Genomic DNA, 21,272 nt, shown 5'->3' with positions numbered 1-21,272 from the left:
AAATTAAATTCGAAAAGTAGCTAGGAGCTACTTCTTAAAATTCACGTGCAAAATACGAATTTGCATGGGCCCACCGACATTCACTTGTGTTTTTAACATAACTAAACAGATTGTTTGTTGTGGTTGCTTCAAACACAGAAACAACTACGCAAACAAACGGGCTTTTAGAAAATAAACAACTATGCATGGCCTGCCTGAAGGGAGCAGGTGTCGTCCACATGCGTGTTAATTATAGAAAAGCCCGACTTAAATTCAAAATAATAAAAGAAATAACTACAAAAAACATCAAGTGAACCAAGGGCCTTCACTTACAGTGAAAAAACGAAAAACAAAAATATATATTTTGGGGTTTCTGATTTTTTTTTTAAAACGTGGAGAATTAGAAAAATGCGTTTTCAATAAATAATTTTTATTTTCAGTTAACAAATGCCTCTCTTTAATTTTATATTTCCAAGAATTGTTTTTCTAAAAAAATGAAAAATCTTCCATTAAACCTCTCTCTCTCTCTCTCTCTCTCTAAATGCTCCAGCACATTTAAAACTTGGCTCGGTGGCAACTGGATTTATTTCCCTCGTTATAATCCACATTCAAATTCCAATAGAGATCAGGGTAAATAAGTTTTTTGATGAACGCAAAACGGTCACGTTTCTGGCAAGGAATAACGCGACACTTGTCCAAACTCCAAACTGTAAAGGAGTTAATTAACTCTCTCTGTTAAATAATATTTTTATTTTTTTATTTTAAATTAATAATTTTTTGATATTTTTATAATATCAAAAATATTTTTTTAAAAATAAAAAATATTATTTAAATATATTTCTAAATAAAAAACCCTTTAAAATACAACTACAACCACACTTTTAAAATACTCTTAGCCTTCCATTCCATAGCTTAATGCTGTCGTCGCAGGATAATGAGCTGTCGTCCTAGAAAAAGAAGCAAATTTCCATCAATAACAAAGTCACCGCATTCCATTTATGTTGTTTTGAAAATATTATAAATATTATTTTTGAAAATTATATTTATTTAAAAATATATTAAAATAATATATTTTTTATTTTTTAAAATTAGATTTGATATCAATGTGAAAACAATTTAAAAATATTAAAAAAATAATTAAAAATTAAAAAATTAAATTTTAATGAAAATGAACTGAACTTAATTTTTAAATGTCAATTAATAGTTGCATACGGTGGAAAAAAAGAAGAAAGAATTCATCCACTACATATCTCTTTTAAATAAAAAAATTCAATCATTTCAAGATATCAGAGCTCTTTGTGCTAAGGAGTGTTCTGCGAAGGGCTGACTTTCTAGCCAAGGTTTTGTATAGAACAAAAATAATCAATCAGTATAGAATATAGATTCTTCAATACTTGGATAATCATAAGTGCACATCAGTTTTTCACGTAAATGCTAGATGGACAAAATCATAATGGACAGCAATGATGAATGGACCACCCAAATTACCATATACCGTAGGACACCCAATCTCTCTCCTTTTGTCCGTTTCCCTTCCCTCCATATTTCAATTCATCATTATCTATCTAAAACCTAACAAAACCAATCTCATTCCACGCCCCCACCCTCCAGTATTTCCCCTCTCCGCAACAACCACCGTCGCCGTCACCACCACCACCACCACCACCACCACCACCACTAAATGGCGACAGAATTCGAAGACGGTTTCCCCGCCGAAAAACTCTTCAACCAAGGCTACTCCTACACATACGACGATGTCATTTTCCTCCCTCACTACATCGACTTCCCAACCGACGCCGTTAACCTCTCAACTAAACTCTCCCGCAATGTCCCCCTCTCTATACCATGGGTTTCCTCTCCCATGGATACCGTCACTGAGGCCTACATGGCTTCAGCGATGGCGGCGCTCGGTGGAATTGGGATTATTCACTCTAATGTAACAGCGTCTGAGCAAGCTGATATGATCAGATCCGTTAAGTCACGCCGCGTGCCTATATTGTCGAGTCCGATTTTTAAGGCGCCTGATTCACGGATTACTGACGAGTTTGACAGCCATGATGTTCCTTTTGTTCTTGTCACTCAATCAGGTAATAAAATAAAAGGAATATAAAAAAATAAATCACTTCTTTTTCGATTATTTTTCTTTTTAAAAGAAAAGGAAGTGCTAAGGATTTGTGTTTCATATTGCTTAGGGACTCAGAAGACGAAGTTGCTGGGATATGTTGCGAAGTCTGATTGGTTGGGGTTGAAAGATAAGGAAATTAAATTGGGGGAGGTCATGCGCACGGATGCGAACGTGTGCGTGCCGTGGGATTATGATTTGAGGCAGATTGATGAGAAGTTAAAAGAGGAAGGGCGTGATTTTGTGGTGGTGGAGAAGGAGGGAAGAGAGGTGGTGGATGCGGTGACTAAGGAGGAGGTTGACAGGGTGAAGGGTTATCCTAAGTTAGGGAAGGGAACGGTGGGGTCTGATGGGAGGTGGATGGTTGGGGCGGCGATTGGGACAAGGGATTCGGACAAGGAGAGGTTGGAGCAGTTGGTGAAAGCAGGGGTTGACGTTATTGTGCTGGATAGTTCACAAGGGAATTCTGTTTATCAGGTTGAGATGATTAAGTATGTGAAACAGACCTATCCGGAGCTGGATGTGATCGGTGGGAATGTGGTGACAATGAGTCAAGCACAGAATTTGATCAAGGCAGGTGTAGATGGGTTGAGAGTTGGTATGGGGTCTGGGTCCATATGCACCACACAAGAGGTTTGTGCAGTTGGGCGAGGACAGGTAAAGGACTTTGAAGTTGTTGTTATGGAAGTTTTTTTTATTTGGAAATTTATTAAAATAAAGATTTTTTATTTTTGAAAATAAAAAAAATATTAATTTCAAACAAAGAAAAAAAGAACTTTCTCTCTGTGTTAATGGTATATGTTTTTACTTAGTTTGAATGCTGGCTGGTAGTACAACACCAACCATTTTACTTGAAAACAATATTTTGTTGTTTTTAGTATGCAAGAATCTAAAAATGCCAAGAGAAAAGGAGTTCCAGCACAACCGAGCATACGGATATCTGTAACAGAGCACTGAACTCCAAAGTGAATGATTTCGTGTGAATAGTTAAGATAATTTGCACATCCCATCCTATTCTCCACACTGAAAGTTGTTTTTCTTGCATTGCAACTTCCCAGGCAACTGCTGTGTACAAGGTTTCATCCATTGCCGCACAAAGTGGCATTCCTGTTATTGCAGATGGTGGCATTTCATTCTCAGGGCATATTGTCAAGGCCCTGGTGCTTGGAGCATCTACTGTAATGATGGGAAGCTTTTTAGCCGGAAGTACTGAAGCTCCTGGGGCTTATGAGTACGATGAGAAGGTACGCCATGGCTAAATGGCAATGAAAACTAGTCTTTTAGTTGGTTTCTTCAAGCATCTTTCTTGAAAGTGGGTTTTTTACAAACTTCCTTTTCACACTTTTGTTCTTTTGGAATTATTTCCTTGAATTAAGATGATCACGTATTAACAAAAAAGTAAAAGCAACCACTATCATCCCTGTGGCCCATCCAGTATTTCCTCTCCGATTTATCATTATCGATGTTTTTTCATTGGCGGAGGCAATAAAGCTGTGCAAGATTTTGGACAGGGAACTCAAAAGTAACCTCGAAGTTTGAAACTTCATAAATAAAGGTTTTTCTAATTGTTAAGAAATCTTATTAGGAGACTATCTTGTCAAGATAATCTTCTGTAGCTGAGGTAATCCTCATCTTTTAACATGTCCTAAGGAAATTGTATGCCTTAAAGGTACGGTTGGTGTTCAGAATAGATAGCTAAGTGAACCTGAACATTACTATAAAATGAAAAATTGTTGTTTGTGTGCATTTGTTAACATTGGTTAGCATTGGATTATTTGGGAATGCACTTATGAATTATAATGGACACTTGTTATGTTAGTAAGGCAGTCTCATGAACATGTCAGCTGATGTGTATACTTAATAATATATGAATATTCAGAAACTAATGTAGCATGCTTGTGATTTACGGTTTTATACCAGTAACAAGCCAAATTATTTTGTGATCATTTTTATTCTTGCTTCATGACAAAATATGACTGGATACATTCATTGGCTCTAGATGCAGTTTCAATTCTGTGAATTCTAACAATTTGCCATACCAGAAAAAATGCCGGGTTAAAAAATATCGTGGCATGGGCTCCCTTGAAGCAATGACTAAAGGGAGTGATCAAAGATACCTGGGTGATACTGCTAAGCTAAAGATTGCTCAGGGAGTTGTCGGAGCAGTTGCTGATAAAGGTTCTGTTTTGAAGTTAGTACCTTACACTATGCAAGCAGTAAAGCAAGGGTTCCAGGATCTTGGTGCTTCCTCGTTGCAGTCTGCTCATGATTTGTTAAGGTCAAAGACACTTAGGCTTGAGGTACGGATGCCTTTCTTTTACTTCTGGTATCGGGATAATTTGGTAGTTTTTGACGTGTGAAAATAATCCGTGACTCTGCTTGAAGCTAAAGTCCTTATCCATCAGAATATGTGTAAATATACGTTTTTTATAGCTTGCTGGTTGAACATTTGAAGTTAGCCTCCTATGTAGAGGCATAAACCATCTTAAATGATTAAAATCGCTACTACCTTTGCAAATCAACCAGAACAGCTCTAGTACAGGGAAACGCATCAATAACATAATCTGAATTGTCAGGAGGGCCGGGGGGGTGTATATGAAGGGATTAAGGGTAAGTGTTTTGATTCATTGGCAATAGGTCGTGTATCATGCTTGCATCCCCAGGTCTCACATGCTAGAAGTGGTTCATCATGCCCTTGATTGTCCGCTTATTACTCATGCTTGCTGAAGTCGTGTGAACTTTGCTCCTTTATTTTTTGTCGAAACGGTGTTTGACCTTATTCCTTTGGCTTGCTATAGGTACGGACAGCAGCAGCCCAAGCTGAGGGTGGAGTTCATGGACTGACTTCACATGAGAAGAAAGCCTTTTGAATGGAACCCGTCCAGCATTTATTGCTACTGATAATGACTAGTTCTAAATTCCGAAGTGATATTTGAGTGTGAGTAGCGTTTAATTGAACTGCACAAATCTTGAAGGAGCTTTGCCAATTTTACATGGGTTCTTGTGAAAGTCGTAGGCGGTTTCTGCTGGGAATACCGGAAGTGCCTTGATGATGTTTGCTTCTTGTTGCCAGGCATAAGAGCAATCACCTGCCTGTATTTTACCAGTTGTACTATTTAAGTGCAAGAGAATTAAAAATATATATATATATCAATTAAAAATTTAAGAATTAAATTTGATATAATCAACAAAATAATATGATATTTTTAAATTTTTATAATTTTTAAAAGGTATTTCCCATTTAAAATTTCCAGTAAAATAATTTTTTAAAAGCTAAGCTAAATTTTTCTTTGATCAAAAAATATTTTAACTAAATTTTTCTTTGATCAAAAAATATTTTTCTTTGACCGAAAAATACTTTTTAAAATATTTTTCGTTAACTAATTTTTATAATGATAAATATAAAAATTTAAAAATTAATTTTTCAAAAATTTTGCACTGTCTTCAAACAAACAATTGCTTATTTTTGATGTATGGTGAGCGGACAAGAATTGTTTGTATACTTTCGATTTAGCAATCCACGTGGCATAGTAGGCTGATATTTGAATGACGAAGGAAACATTGAAAGGCATGTTTTAAATCAAGTAGGTGTTTTCTAAAGTCTGGAGGCTCCGCATCTTTCTTTTCTCTATCAAGAAGAGCTTGGTTCGGCCCCTGATGGCGAGTTCTTGCATGTTTAGCTAGATTCTAGTGGCAGCAGCTCTTTGTTATCTCCGAGCGTGGTTCCCAGATACATACTCCACAGCCATGGGCATCCCGCTTTGATTCAACGGAGTGAGTTCTTGTTCTCCCCCCTTCATTTGAACTAGATGCAAAGATGCACATAGATATCAAGGAAGCCTGGCCACAATCACATGCAGTGCCAGAGAAAACATGAGCATTCATAACAACAATGACCAATACCTTGCTGCTGGTTTGAGAAATCCAGAAAAGCAGGTGGGATTCACATGTTTCATAGCATTTGCTTATAATTCATCTAGAGAGATGGGTTCGTTTATTATTGCCTTGGCAACATTCATCATCTCGTTTGAAGTGAATCCATCATCCTTCTTGTAGAACATGTGCAATATTTTTATCATGTTCCAAAACAAATCCTTGCAGGGTCTAGGAATTACGCTATCCTTTTCCTGCAAAACTAACTGAAGCAATTGTCTTCTCTGGCTGTCGATCAATCCTTTAAAATGTTCAATGGCCTCTTCTTCAGGTAAGGCACCACCGCTGTGAATCATGTACAATGAGACAGCATTCAATTTCCCTTCTTCAGATTCTCTCTGCAAAGAGCAAAACATAGTTAACAACCAAACAAGTAAAATATCAGACATGAGACCGATAACATCTCATTTTATATCCCTTGAGAAGAATCATCCACCTTGAAGCTTCTCCAGTCATTGAGCAGACGCCCGCAAGTGCTCATAACCTTGTATAGATTAAGCAATTCAGGATGTCCAGCAACCTCCTCTGAAAGCTTGGGCCCCACAAAATAGAGAGCTGGAAGGACAATAGGCCCTAGAGCGAAGGATACGTGCGCAGTTGCCATATATTCATCAAGGGTTGGCACTGATTTGTTACTTGACCATTGTGCTTCTGTCAACATGGATTTGAGCAAATCCAACCACTGTAATGCATAACTGAACCGTCAAAAATCGTCTCTTTCCAATTTTGCCAATATGATGGTAACAATATTATAATAATTCAGTAGGAATTCATCTTACAATCTTGATAACATGGCTTTTCACATCGCGTCCTTGCCATCCGAAAGATTTGTCTCCTATCTCACTTATAGTGCTGTGAATTGCCGAATATATGATCTCAACTTTCTCAGAACAAAAATCAGCACTGCCATTGACATCCCACCTGCATTCCATTAGAAATAAATCGTGACTTGAACAGAGGAGAATCATCTAGAAAGTGAAGAAACTGAAAGGGGAAACAAAACATACCTCTCAATCAATTGAATAAGGTTTACGAGTTCTTCTTCAGAACCACCAACATCAAAGAAGTCATCGACAACAGTAGTAAGCACGCCATTTTTTGCCCATGACATGCGTGCATCAGATAGTTCTGGAGCGAAGAGAGTTGCTGCAGCAGAGAAGTAACAGTAGGCCTCCTTCTGCCTAGCAAACTTTAGCTTGTCCAGTCTCCTCTCTACAACCCACCTGTTTACATGACAGGTATCTTGCTATAAACAAGTAATATTTGAAGTGCCAAACAGTCAACTAAATGCTCTGAGCTAGCTAATCATTCAGTCCGTGTTAAGGACATTCGGATCTTTGATTGAAAAATTTAAGAGCTCCAATGAGATTGAGATCAAGGTAAAATCGCAATACTAGTGATGAGTAGCTCCAGAAAAAGCTGCGATTCCATCTTGAAAAGGAAAAGAGACAAAAGGGGGTGAATGCAACAAAGCTAGATTTGTGCTCAATATATCCTGCTCTCGATGTATATTCAATGAAAACGAAGGCTACCAAGTCATGGTCCAAACTCCAAAGTTTGTGTAGAAAACGCACCTCCCAATTTGTTTAAGTTCTTCACGCTGTATTGATTGGCAGATATTGAAGTCTTCTACAGCCAATTTGAGAAAATCCTGGTTACCAATAGTCGAACAACTATGACATGAAGAGTAAAAGTACAAGTAAGAATACACATATTTCACTGGTCAAATTAATTTTTTTTTTCAACTAATCAAGATGTACCGATACGAAGTTTTCAAAATCCTCGTATCATCTGTAGCATAATGTTTAATCCTTCTTCTGATAGCTAAGCGTTGCAAATCTGCATGGTCAGGAAAATTGAGAGCATCATGCACCTGAAGTGGAGGAAAATACATGAAGTTAGGAATTTCAATGGAACTGAAAAAGGCTGTTCTTAGGGATTTGACAATAAGGGGAAAAACAAAACTACCTCTCTGTTAATATTTTTACGAAGCCTATCTCCACAAAGTGAAGCGTTGGATAATCCCTGTTTCAGGAAATAGCTTGTCCAAGAATTTTGTTTTTCCAGAAGTGATTCATCTGGATAACTTAGCTGCAGAGCTCTGTACAACTCTAAGGCAGCTCCCGAATCCTTCAAATATCCTCCCAGTGAATTAGAGAAGTGATCTTCTGAAAATTGGTTTAATGCATCTACACCAAATGTTAACCCTATTAAAGCTATACTGATTAAAACATCCTCAAAAGATCCAAACATGAAATCTCCTATCTAAAGAACATACCTAGAGAGACATCATATCCGTTCAAGCGTAATATCCTAAATGCCAAAGCACAAGTGGCATTATCAAAAAATATATCTTCCTCCCCCTGCAACCAAAATCTGTTTGTTTGCTAATGTCAAGGTTAAGAGTTACAACAATAGAATCTGATCATGGTCTAATAAGTTAACCCAAACTTTAGTGAATTTTTTTGTTAAAACATAAAGATGAATTCAGTTATCTAGAAAGTTGCTTGCATCTACAACACAGTGGTATTGCATTTGCAAAATGAAAATGGTACATTACCGGTACGTTTCGTCCAATACAACTTTTATTTCCTTCCTAAAATGCCGATCGATTCCCAACCTTTCAAGATCATCAACCATAGAAAGACGAGCATATATATCCAATGGATAAATGGTTGGAACTGAAGAAATCAATAGAAAGTCAATAACTAGATACCAGAGAGATGTGACGCTATAGATAGCACATTCAGAGTTATGTGGCTGGACCTGCATTCCCAAACTTCTGCAAGAGTGAATGAATATAATGGAGACACTCAGCATCTTGAATATGAATAAAGGCAGCTGCTGTGGTGGATGGTGAATTGAACAGTGATCCATTCTTTCTTTGATATTTCATGGTCATTTCCCAATCCTGTAATTTTCCAATTCCTTCCGAAACATATGCTAAGTAGGCTCTTCTTCCCTCCAAGTTCTTGCCACCGCCACTACATACATAGATTCCAAATGAAAACCAGGCCATTCCAATATGATGTATTACACTTTAGAAAAGACAACGTATTTCTAACATTTGGGATCACTCCACAGGATTCACGCATTTTTTGGAAAATATTTAAAGTGCACTTGTAGAATTTCAAGAAGTGAAACCTTGTTCTAGACCTTGTTCCTAGAGAGCAGTAAACAGCTCCATTAAGCAGAGCTGAGCCAACTAACCCCAGTTTCAAGGCAGGGGTTGACTGAGCTTGAAAGTCTGATCCTTCCCAACTTGGCAAAGCCAATTTGTCCATTTTTGAAGTTTGGTAGCATTCTTATGAAAAGAAGCTTTATGAACATAGACGTGGACCAAAATAGTAAATATGGAAGATAGAATTTCACCTTGTAAGCTCTAAAGCCCTCCTGTGGAGCATAGAATTTATGTCTGTCGGCTTCAAAGGGAGGTTCAAATCCAAATCTTTGGCATATTCAATCATGCCAGGAAATATTATATCAAATCCAATTGGTTTATATTGCTCGTTATCAGTAACTGAAGCGGAATTCAACTCAATAAACCGAAGGCCTGCAACAAGGGAGAGAATATTAATCCATCTCGTTGCTTAATCATGCAATTTGGTCACCTAAGAATAATTGCTAAACACTTGCTATAACTTAAAACAGTACCTTTATTTATTTGTTCTTCACCGATACCCCATCGCTTCAATGCAAGGATGCACGCTAATGTAGATGAAAGAGCATCCTTAACTAATAAAGGATGGCGATGAGGAAGACTCCAGGAGCCATCACCAAGTTGATTTTCCAAAATCCATTTTGTGCACTCTGGAAAACAAGGAGTTTCTGGACAATCTGGAGATGGGACCATTGCCACCCAAGCAGTGTCATATGAAGACACTGACAATTCAATCTTATAAAACATCTTCTTGATCCTTTCCTTAGTTCCATGAAAGTTCTGCATGATTAACAATGGAAAATCAATGAGCGCAATGTTCAATCCTTTAATTTCTCATAAAATAGATGGAACAATTCAAAAGAGTTGCAGTATCAGGTACCAGACTGGTTGTCTTGAATTCTCCTGTGACTAATTTTGATGCAGGGTCTGTCAAGGTTGCTTCACAAAAGGAAGATTGGCCAAAGGGAAAGAAAGCCAAGTCAGGTTATTCATGATGAATTATAGATAAATTACAGATTTGAGAACGCATCCTGGGGAAAAAAACCTCGAGTGCCAAATGAATGGTCGAAAAATAAAATCAAATAACCAACCTTGTTGGAATAATCAAATACCAATTATTAAGAAAATAAAACAAAGTATGCTCTCTGTAATAGCACTTTCATTTCTTTCTTCCAAGTTCTAAACGACAATAACTCGATAACCAGAGATGAATGAAGTTATTTCATTCCCCGGTAAGCATGCGTGAAATGTATAGATTCATAAAGATTTCAAATAGGACATAGTGAAACGAAATTCTACAACATAAGAAGCACGGCAACAAAATCAACAAAAATATATAAAAAAAGAAATTTGAATGCACAGTTGCACTGTCCAGATAGCCAAAACCCCATAAAAGTTCAAGAAAGAGAACCTGATATAGAAGAAGGGCAGAACCAGGGACGACTGCAAGACATGACAGGTAGTTACCAAGAACTATTGCTTGCAACAGAGGCTCCTTTTACCCTTGCTAACAGTATTCAAGAATATACTCTAAGCAAAGACATAAGATAGAGACGAAGAGAGATTTAAATAGAGAGAGAAAACGTCAGACGAGTTCAGAAAACTGAAAAGGGGTAGCAGATAGCAGAAATGGAATCAAAGGGCAAGTAGATACGCTTCCATGTATGGCACTGAAAAACAAAAGAGCCTAGTTAGATAATATCAACATTCAGACCACTATTTATTTTTCTTAATTTCTCACAGCCTGTTATCTCTCTATAGAAATGGAAAGTTTTATGGTGCTTGTTATCTCTTCCATGATCAGATATATTTGGTTTTACTTTATAAAGCGATTTAACACACAGGCCAGGCCACCTTCATTGGATATGATCTGAGTAATCTATTGCCTTCCTTCCTTTTAAGACCTGGACTTGTAAAATCATTACTGCAACTACCCTTACTTTACTTTTCCTCGTTTTTATCTCCTCTCTCTTTTGAGATGTTTCTTCGGTGTCTCTTTATGTTTGTTTTGGAGTGGGGAGTCCCCGATTATACTATGGACATGACCACTTCTGAGAGCCTCGAGTGTTTAACCCACCAACTGGCTGGCTTGCTACTTCCCACGGCTCATTGGGACTCGAGTTCCGCAGAATGCTGTCATGACAAAAACCCGGCTGCCTAGTCAGACCAAAAATCCATGAGTTGGGTTTAAGCCGGTCCCACATTGCTGAACATCGTTTTTGTAGAGCGCAAGGAAAAAATAATTAAAAAAAAAAAACTAATTGATTTAGAGGTGGTCAAGAAATTGTTCATTAAAAACATCATATTAAATAAAAAAACATTGTTTGGAATAGGACTGGTTTCTTAAGCGCGCTTGAATCACTTTTTTTTTACGTAAAAAAGTAATATAAAAAACTTTTAAATATTATTATTTAACTCATAACAACAATTTAAACTTGAAAAATATAAAATCAATTTATTATTTAATTTAATTTTTAAATTAAATCTTGATGGGTTGCATGACACAACCTTATTTATTACGTAGATGTAAAGGAAAAAAATCAAATAAAAAATTAAACATGTCATGTCATGTGCCCTGTTATCAACAAGTAAAACCTGTAATCCAGGATTATTGACTTTGCTGGGTTGAATTTTTTTATTATGTAATAAAAAATATAAAAATTAATTTATAATTAAATAATAAAATTAGTAAAAAATCTAACATCAAAGATAAAACAAAACAAATAAAAGATAGAACAAAACCAGAGGAAAAAAAAAGGGTAAAAAAGTCATGGGAATATTATCAAATTCAGCATAACAATTTAAACTTGTAAAATCCAACTTGACTCCCTGCTTGACCAGGAATTTCACGTGAGTTCAACAAAATATTGTGCACACCACATTTTAATGCTCATTCATTGTTTATTTTTTCATTTTTTATATTTTAGTCGTAGTTTTGCATGGTTTACCATTTAATCACTCAACTTTATTTGTTTTTTGTTTATTCTCTTTAAATTATTCATGGTTTTACTCGTCGAAACTTGCATTGATATGTTCTCTTTTTTTAGCTTTCTTAATGTTTTGTTAAATATTTCAACGTTAAATTAATGTTTATTTTCACAAAAATAGGGTTTTAGTTTTTTATTAAAAAATAAATGGATAGATGATTGACCGGAATTTACATAAAAGTAAGAAACAAAACTCTTTCCAACAAAAAACAGATAAAAATAATATTATATTTTAATCATAAACTTTATTTTTTTTCACGCTTTTAAAAATTGAGAGTAAAAAAATAAATCACTGAAAAATTATAGAAAAAAGAAAACTCTTAGATTGCTGAATTTTATCTACCAGTAACTTTGATTTTAATATCTTATAAATCTTACTTTTTAATTCAATGAAAATGATTTTCACATTTAAAGAAGCAAAAAAGGTGAATTGGGGTTTAATTTTTTTTTATTTGAGTTTTTACCGACAACTTGGACCCACTTTTTTTTTTTTTTTTATATCACCGAAGCCACATTCAACGAATGAAAAAGGTTGTAGTTGAATGACGCATCATTCACCTAGTTGACTGACACATCGTGCATTCATTTTTTATTTTTAACACTTATATTGTCTCATCTAAAGAGATGTTTATTTAAAACTTGCACGGATTCACAATATCACATGCTTAATTTTTATCAAATAAATGAGAATAATGAGATTTGAAATCGTGAACGTTTAGTCATCAAGACTCTAATACTATATTAAAAAACCAATTCGGCCTAATAGCTTAAGTTGTTAAGTGAGGTACTATGATATAATTTATATTATTCTTTAATATATTTATCATTTACTAACTTCTCATCATAGTTTTCAATTAACTTTATCAATCTTTTTTTTTATGATTTATTAATTTATATATTTTTCAATTGATTTAATTAAATACAAGCATCATCGTTTTAATTTTCAATTAAAATATATCATGATGTTTGCGCATTTTTTCTATTCAAGATTTTATTATGTGCTGTCAACATTCAACTCAATATTGTGAAAAATTTCAAAAAATAAAATATCTTTGTGGAACCAGTTTTACCGAAAACCTGTTTAGCTTATCTGCTGATGCCCTTCCCCTCCATAATGCTGGGGCTTTTCCTCCACAGGTTCTTCAAAGTGCATCAGGCATGTACACAAATTTTGAACTCTTTAACATTGAGACTAACAGGGGGCTTTCTGATGACTTGCTCTTGTTCAGGAGCTATCACCCAAAGTGGGATGTTCTTGCGTGTTCTCTAGGTTTTTTTTTTTTTTTTGGTGTGTGAAACAAAAAAAAGAAGCTTTTGGTGGGTTGGCGAGACTGTATCAGAAATGCTGCTGTTATCTTTTAAAGTATTTTTCATTTAGAAAAGTATGTTAATAATTTTTTTTATTTTTTAAAAATTATTTTTGAGATCAGCACATTGAAATGATTTGAAAACATAAAAAATATATTAATTTAAAACTAAAAAAAAATTCAATTTTTTTCAGAAATGTTTTTAAAAAACATTCCCAGAGGCCGATTGGAGATAATTTAACTGTGCAGCAAAATATAGACGCGGGCTTAAATCAGAGAAATGGAAATTTTAATCACATGACACTTTGGCTATGAAAATCACTAGCCGCCTCCATTTGTTGTTAAAAACCTGCGGCGTGTCTAAAATTAGATGACTCCATTCTTTTGTATCGCTTGTCAATTTTTCTTATTTTTTGTTTTGTGAAATCAGGGTGCTGCATCCATGGCAGGAAGGGAAGTCTCAGTTCTGCGAGAGGCTTGAACAGCTTCTGACCAACCTATTTATCCCTACCGAGAAGGGCACCTTTCCAACATTTTACTCGAGTAAGAAAAAAAAAAAAGATGTAGACAAACAAGAAAAATGCAAATTCTATAATATTGAAGCGCGTCAGCGGCCACAAGTTTGGGGAAACAAATAATAACTTGTATTCAATACTATTGCTGTAATTATACATAAAGAAAACTATGTATAGCCTAGAAATCAAAATTTCAAACAAACAGAACACTTCTCAACCCGAAGTTGTGCTTTAAACATTTAATAGACATTAAAGAAACAAATAAGATGGGATGTGCCAGAGGGAAGCCATCAGATGAAATCCAGAAAGCATTTTTACTGCGATCCAGGACCTCTGTTCCATGATAAAAAGGTAGGATCACCAAGCCGCCTGGGATGACACAGTAGGAGATACAGTTAGAAAATAATATCAACAAACATATAGTTAAAAGTATCTCACATGCAATCAAAAATTCATATAGCATTAATTTTCTATCCTGCCCACCACGGGGCCATGCTCCACATTTCAGAGCCTAACTCCATTTATGATAGCTGCAAACACTTGGAAATCCTCGCCTTAAAATAATAGCTTATGAAGGACACATCTGCAGCCTCACTCTTTCAAAAGCCTTAAATTCAAGAATTAAGTTTTTTCTGAGATCAACTTACCTAGGCTTGATGAAATACACAACCGTGAAACCCATTGCCAAAGCTAAGCATATCATCCCGACAGTGAGATAAGCAATGCCAAGAAAGTCATTTCTTCCACCAATCCAGCTTGTGGTTGAAAGCACGAGTTTCTTCTTGCCATTAAAACTGTATGTGTTATAGTTGTTAGCCAGTGTCACATTTATGACATCGTTCGCCTGAAGATCCACCTCTATCTTCCCGTACAACTTTCTAAAAGTTGGCAGAGCTGCAGTTCGCATCCAAACCATGAGGTCCTCCTGCTCACTCAACTGTTACACAAAATCATATACAAGCGGTTCAGTTACATGCCACTTACTAGAAGAAACTTGCAGCAAAAGAAGGAGAATTTTTTTTATGGATCTCTGGTACTTTCACACTTTTTTAGCAGTAGAAGAGGGCGAATAATACACAACTACATTCTATGATTTTAAACTTTTGCACCAAGTCTATCATGTCTCTAAGTTATAAACCTAATGCCTTAACACCCTGGGTTTTAAAAAATTTAACTCATTCATGAATGAATATCACAGCAATGTAGTGTTGAAATCAATTAATGTCCATGTGTTATTAACATTATTAAACGTATTCAAAGGCATTTTCCTGGATGAAGTTGAAAGAGGTCATTTAGTTTGTGATTAGATGAGTTGCTTGTAGATTAATTTGACCAAATGAGAAATAGTCGAGGACTTACTGGTATTGTGTCATTGAGAATTGCACCACCTTGAAGACCTCCACGCTGAAAATTTTTAGGAAAGACATCTTTACCAAACCTTTTCTGCTTATCACTCTTCCAAGCAATTCCCTTCTTATTCACTGACAATGGCTGGTTCAGGCGGGAGAAGTTATAAGTATCATTAAACATACTCCAAGCTATTAGACCACAGGGTACAATTGCCCCCCCCCCAACTGCGGTATCTTCTGGCTTGCAACTACTTGTATCATCCTCATTTCCCAAACTTTTCAACTGCTTGTCACTTCGGCTCTTCACATACCTGATTCATTAGAGCAGTCATAACAATTATATGCGTTGCAACTTTCAATGAGGAAGCCTCCATTTTATGATAATGATAATCATGATGGTTCACAGCATGTTCAACAGTTTTGATATTCTGCTTATCTAATTTTAGTAATTATCTTATCAAATGATGGGTTGGTTCTCATTATTAAACACATGAAAGAATGTAATTGGCTACCATTAACAAATAGTCAAATCCACACTATTCTGAGATCAGATATATGATATCCTTTACTGAAATGACAACACACAATATTGAATGCAACAGCATCCTAGGTCCTAGGTTATCATGTTTGTATTTCTTGAAAATCACAAACATCACGCTCCGAGTTGTAAAATCTGACAGGAAAATATAATGGGTACACTTCCCGAAACACATGCTGTAATCTGTTCTCTTGACCAGCACCAATTTTCTACCTAATTTATGCACCTGGATAGTCCTGAATATCAATGCTCCCAAAATGATCATGTGAACAATTTACCTCTAACCATCATGTAAGATTATAGACATAATTACTTGAACCCATCAGAAATTATAAGTTGATAGATTGCACGATATTGGTGACATACCTACGATGATTCTGGTAGAAGTTGTCAAGCTGATAGTAAACATAAATAGGTTTCTTCATATTCTTAGGGATCTGATAAGAAAAACAACAATAGAAAAAGAAAGATCGTCATTCATTTGCTGATAACCTCTCAGGTCATGAGGAGTAATTTCTATATTTGGCACTGAAGACATGCTGCAAGACAGAAGGATATTGGCATGGTAGTATAAAGTCACCTACTAATACACTGCCAATACAAATCTGGCAAAAAGGCAGTGCCATTAGTAGAGAGACAGCAATAGCATGAAGGAAAATTGTATGACAGGAAATAATATGGGCGTAGGTCTTTCCTTGTTAGCTTATAAATCCACTAGCACAGCTCAAAACAGATATAGAAAATGACGACAGCACAACAGCCAATAATTCCACAGACAGAACTTACCGTCATTGATATTGTGCATGTTTTATTGGCAGAGCTTTGAATATATTGGACCCTACTGGTTCTATTTTCAAGAGGAATACAGTCTGTTTCGTACCGTTTAACAACTTCAACAACCTGATAAAAGGAGATTGACCCGTAAACAACCATAAGTGATAGCATAACTGGAATTGCAAAGATTTAGGTGACACTCAAGCTTACATCTCGGGAACCAAGCAAGCAAGCAATGCCAATAGGAATGAAGACAATGGCAATAATCAAGAATGCAGACACCACCTGGAGAAAGAGACATATTTGAGGTTAATGACTTTGAGCACCCATTTGCCTCTCAGACGAGACCAGATAAAAGAAATGACAAAAACTTACCCATCGAGGTGTGAGAATTGGCTTGCAAGCAGGAAGTTCTTGTTGTGTAAACTTTGAATCTGAAAGAAAACAGAACATCTTTAGTTCATTAAAAATCACAGGTATATCCACGTGTGCATATGCCGTGAAAGAGAATTTGTGAGCTGTTGCCCTTAGAAAACATCAGACAAAGAAGATGCTCACAGCTTTTGCTCTCTCTCTAACACCAATACTACAATAAGAAAACAATTGCATTTTATAAAATGGAAAAAAAGCTACATCCCTGAGATTTTGAAATATTTATCCCCTCATTTGATTTAAAGACCTAGCTTGCTTTGCAGGATAGCAATAAAGCAGTCAGGCAACTATCCTGAACACTGGAAACATTCTGTTTGACCAATCTTAATGTGGATTCATGAGCATACGCGCGTCAACTCAGATATATGTACTATTAATAGTTAATACATCTGAAATTACTAGATTTCCAATCATTTTGTGGAAAAGGCCTGATTATCTCATCGCATGTTATAGCATTTTTATCTTGTGCTTCATCAAACCCAATTTAGGCTATTTTATTTCTAATAAAGTTTAATAGGCATATTCCTGTTACAAAAGGAGAATTTCCAAGCATATCTTCTTGAGGAATTAAAAAGGTAATGCTCATTCCAAAAAAAAGAAAGACCTAATATCAATAATACTTGATATGAAACAATATGATAAAAACAAAAGAGCTCACACGTCTAATCTCACGCAACAAAATGAACAGCAAATCAAATAGCAAAAACCCATCAAAGAATATACGTAGACCTCCACTTGGATAATTGGGTACCAATAAAATTCACTAATGATCCCAAAATATTAATATAAAAAAAACTAGCTTCTCCGAAACAAACCACCAAGAAAAATAAGTCAAAGTTCGAAAATTTGTAAGAAAAAAACTAATCACGTAATCACAGGTGGGCGGTCATGAATTTATCCAAAAATAGCAAAACAACTAAAACGGGAGTAAGAAGAAGAAAATCACATTTGGGTCGCTTTGAATTCCTTCTTGGAGCACCAGAATCGCCCGATCCATTGCCTCCATTGCTGGACGAAGCCATGTGACTGCTCATGGCTGTGTAAAATGATGAAACACTTGTAGTTTCGTTCTCTCTTTATCTCTCAAAGAGGCCACAAGAACAACCAGAGAGAGAAACTTGAGAAAGAAAGAGGTAGTGGAGAATATTATGTGATCAAGGAAAGAGAGGGACTTTTTAAAGACTGAGAAAACATAGATAGGGAAAACAAAAATAAATAAATTTTCTAGATAGAGAAAGTCAGCAGTTCATGCTTGAATGGAACCTGCAAGTATTTGTTTGACTTCAGTAATTGAAGAGGATGTTTCCTAGTTTCTCTCTCTAGACTTGATCACCAACTCTGAAATTTTTCTCTCTTTCTGGAAGGTGAGAATTTCTTAGAGGAGGAAGCAATTAAAAAGAATGATGAACTTCATTTTAGCCCCTTAAGATTCAAAAATATTGCTTGTTGGTCTCCATTGACTTAACTTTTTCATTAGCTTTATAAGATTTCAAAGAGAATTCTAATATTTTGTCTATAGATATTCAGCAAGGGATTTTTTATAAGGAAAAAAATAAATATTTTTCTTTAGGAATCTCAGGAATTGAGAATTTTATTGTTTAATGGGACTATAAATACTTTTTTTATATATAAATTGATATATTTGTTTTATAATAATTAATATCTTATTCAAGTTACAAATAAAATTAATATATGTGTAAATTAACTCATTATTTTGTAAATTATCACACTCTCGTTTATAATTACAATATTAGATTCTTATGCTCGTCAATAAAGAGTTTCTAGACCTATCTCAGATTCCCATCGAAATAAAAATACTTCTCCTCGCCCTGGAATAGTAGTAGAGGTGAAAGGTGGATTTAACTTTAAATAGTTATTAATAATGGGCCACATTGAGAGTTTTGAACAATTAAGTGCCTGAAGGAGCAATGATTGGTATACAAGGACCAAAATATAATTTTACTTGAAAGGAACCGCTGTCTGATAATTATTACTTGTAATTATAACTTATAGACTCAGTTATCAGATTGAAAGGTCAAATCCTATCCGGATAGTACACAGTGTGCAAAACACGGTGCCTTGTCTGAACCGGCGTGTTGAGAATATGAGATTATTATTATTATTATTATATAGCCACTATTATTTAATTATTTTTCTAGAATACAATTATTTAATTATTAGAATAAATAGAATGACTAGATATTATTAGCAGTCTAGTAATACTTTTCACCTTCGATTTTTCTGTATTTTCTTTAAATACAGTGAGGAAGGGTAATTAGGATTGTAGTTGTATTTTTTTAAATGTTTTTTATATTATAATATATTAAAATAATATTTTTTTTAAAAAAAAAATTATTTTTAAAATCAACTCATCAAAATAATTCAAATATATATATATATAAAAAGTAATTTTTAATTAAAAAAAAATTGATGAAATATAGTTTGCACTCGCTTTACAAACGCTTCCTAAAGCCATCTAATATTTTTTTATCGTAATGATTTTTCTGTCGTTTTTTGGGGGCCTCCAAGGCTGAAATTGAAGGTTTCCAGGATTATAGAGAGGTAACGAATTTGCACGACGGAGTCCACTTATGGTTTGAAATGAATAATCTTCTAGAACGGTGGGTAATAAATTAACCCTTTTCTCATTAATTATTATCATTAACTAGTTGAGTAGGGGATATCAGATGTTATCCCCTTGTGAGGCACTTTAAAGATTTTTTTTTATTATTATTTTTAGATTTTATTCATTAATATTTAATTTATTTATTCAAAATTTATGTCTCGGGATTACAATCTAGAAAGTTAACTCGAGTTTTTTTTTTTATTTTTTTTTAGATTTATCTTTTAAATTTTAATTGATTTGAAATTAGGTTTTATTTTTTTATTTTATTTTTTTTCGAGGTGATCATCATTTTGTTAATAAAGTTATAGGTTTGGCAATTTAACCTAATTTGACTTATATTTTTTTTAAAAAAATTATTCCTTAACATTGAATTCACTTATACTGGTCTCATGATCAAGGTCTATGGTTTGATTGATTGGCTCAAGTTTTTTTTTTTTCGAGGAATTTTTTTTTTTAGTTTTATTATTTAATATTTGGTTGATTTGGAATTAGATTTGATTATTTTTTTTATAATTTTTTTACGGAGTTTAATCAATCTCATTACCTGAATCAAGGGTTTGACATGTTAATTCAGGTTTTTTTTGTGTCATTTTTTTTTTTTATCTTTTAATATCAAAATAATTGAGAATTGAGCTTTATAATTTGCTTCAATTTACTTTTTATATGGTTATTTCTGTCACATAACCCTAGTTGTATCTTTGATAAGGCAACCTATGTTAACTCAAGTTGCTTTATTTTTTAAAAAAAACTCATCATTCAACTTTGACTTGGTTTTGAATCGGATTTCATAATTTATTTTGATTTGTTTTTCATTGGATTATTTTAATCTCATGATCCAAGTTGCGGCCTTGATAAGTTAACTTAGATTGATTTAAGTCGATTCAATATATTTTCATCTTAATATAATTTTTTTTAGAAAAAAAAATGTCATATTGAAGTTTCTTTTAGCTGAACTATGTTTTTAACGGTTGTCTAAATTATTTTTGGACCCTTTAAGTTGACCGGATTATGTTAAATTAACTTTCACACGGTTTAATTTTTTTCTATTAAAAAATATGTTAGAAACATCTAAATATTTTTTTTACATTAAAAAAATTAATATGACCAAGCCAATGATATTGTAGTTGGATGCTATTCAAATTGAATGTTTAGCTGAAGGTTTTCCAAAAACATGTTTTTCTTTGTAGTAATGAGAAAATAAAATCACTGATATTTAGACAAAATTAAACAAACTAGCATTCTCCGCATGAGATTTGAATAGCAAATATCTGTGTTATTATGTAACGGGATTGAATCCATGTAATGTGATTGGGTTGTTCCCATGAACCCTATTTACGTGATGATTGTAACTTTTTTATTTATTATTCTTTTTAAACGAATTGTAAAACCTCACTTGAAATTTATAGTTTTTCTTGGCTTGCAAAGCGACTCCATCGATAAAAATCACGAGCTTGGCGTCGGCCGCCCTTCGCAGAATTTTTTATAGAGGAAAGAGGGACGGAGCTAGCAGACATCAATATTGAATCACATTTAAATTACGAGCCATAGTC

The 21,272-nt window shown here is 34.5% G+C and overlaps 3 protein-coding genes and 1 long non-coding RNA gene across 4 annotated transcripts; 2 read left to right on the top strand and 2 right to left on the bottom strand.

Moving 5' to 3' along the window:
* Positions 1 to 1,561: 1,561 nt before the first annotated feature.
* Positions 1,562 to 5,110, top strand: LOC118055754 (inosine-5'-monophosphate dehydrogenase 2). Its single transcript, XM_035067741.2, has 5 exons — positions 1,562 to 2,066; positions 2,172 to 2,758; positions 3,160 to 3,345; positions 4,144 to 4,401; positions 4,900 to 5,110. The coding sequence occupies exons 1-5, from the start codon at positions 1,661 to 1,663 to the stop codon at positions 4,969 to 4,971; spliced, it is 1,509 nt and encodes a 502-aa protein (XP_034923632.1). The 5' UTR covers positions 1,562 to 1,660; the 3' UTR covers positions 4,972 to 5,110.
* A 332-nt stretch (positions 5,111 to 5,442) lies between these two features.
* On the top strand, positions 5,443 to 6,767 carry LOC118055755 (uncharacterized). Its single transcript, XR_012170618.1, has 2 exons — positions 5,443 to 5,875; positions 6,203 to 6,767. It is a non-coding gene; the product is annotated as an uncharacterized lncRNA (long non-coding RNA).
* On the bottom strand, positions 6,016 to 11,217 carry LOC118055753 (ent-kaurene synthase-like 1). Its single transcript, XM_035067740.2, has 14 exons — positions 10,606 to 11,217; positions 10,075 to 10,133; positions 9,689 to 9,974; positions 9,407 to 9,587; positions 8,801 to 9,018; positions 8,595 to 8,715; positions 8,313 to 8,410; positions 8,003 to 8,223; positions 7,795 to 7,907; positions 7,609 to 7,707; positions 7,042 to 7,257; positions 6,814 to 6,955; positions 6,471 to 6,716; positions 6,016 to 6,372 (listed from the first exon to the last, which is right to left on the bottom strand). Exons 1-14 carry the CDS (start codon positions 10,646 to 10,648, stop codon positions 6,067 to 6,069), a joined length of 2,349 nt encoding a protein of 782 aa, XP_034923631.1. The 5' UTR covers positions 10,649 to 11,217; the 3' UTR covers positions 6,016 to 6,066.
* A 2,841-nt stretch (positions 11,218 to 14,058) lies between these two features.
* On the bottom strand, positions 14,059 to 18,465 carry LOC118055756 (ALA-interacting subunit 3). The gene is made up of 8 exons (XM_035067742.1): positions 18,043 to 18,465; positions 17,040 to 17,098; positions 16,875 to 16,949; positions 16,677 to 16,790; positions 16,257 to 16,327; positions 15,363 to 15,663; positions 14,651 to 14,940; positions 14,059 to 14,372 (listed from the first exon to the last, which is right to left on the bottom strand). Exons 1-8 carry the CDS (start codon positions 18,128 to 18,130, stop codon positions 14,318 to 14,320), a joined length of 1,053 nt encoding a protein of 350 aa, XP_034923633.1. The 5' UTR covers positions 18,131 to 18,465; the 3' UTR covers positions 14,059 to 14,317.
* Between the last annotated feature and the right edge of the window lie 2,807 nt (positions 18,466 to 21,272).

This window comes from Populus alba, chromosome 8, assembly GCF_005239225.2.
Source record: "Populus alba chromosome 8, ASM523922v2, whole genome shotgun sequence".
Taxonomy (NCBI): Eukaryota; Viridiplantae; Streptophyta; class Magnoliopsida; order Malpighiales; family Salicaceae; genus Populus; species Populus alba.
This window is presented reverse-complemented; position numbering and strand designations above follow the sequence as displayed.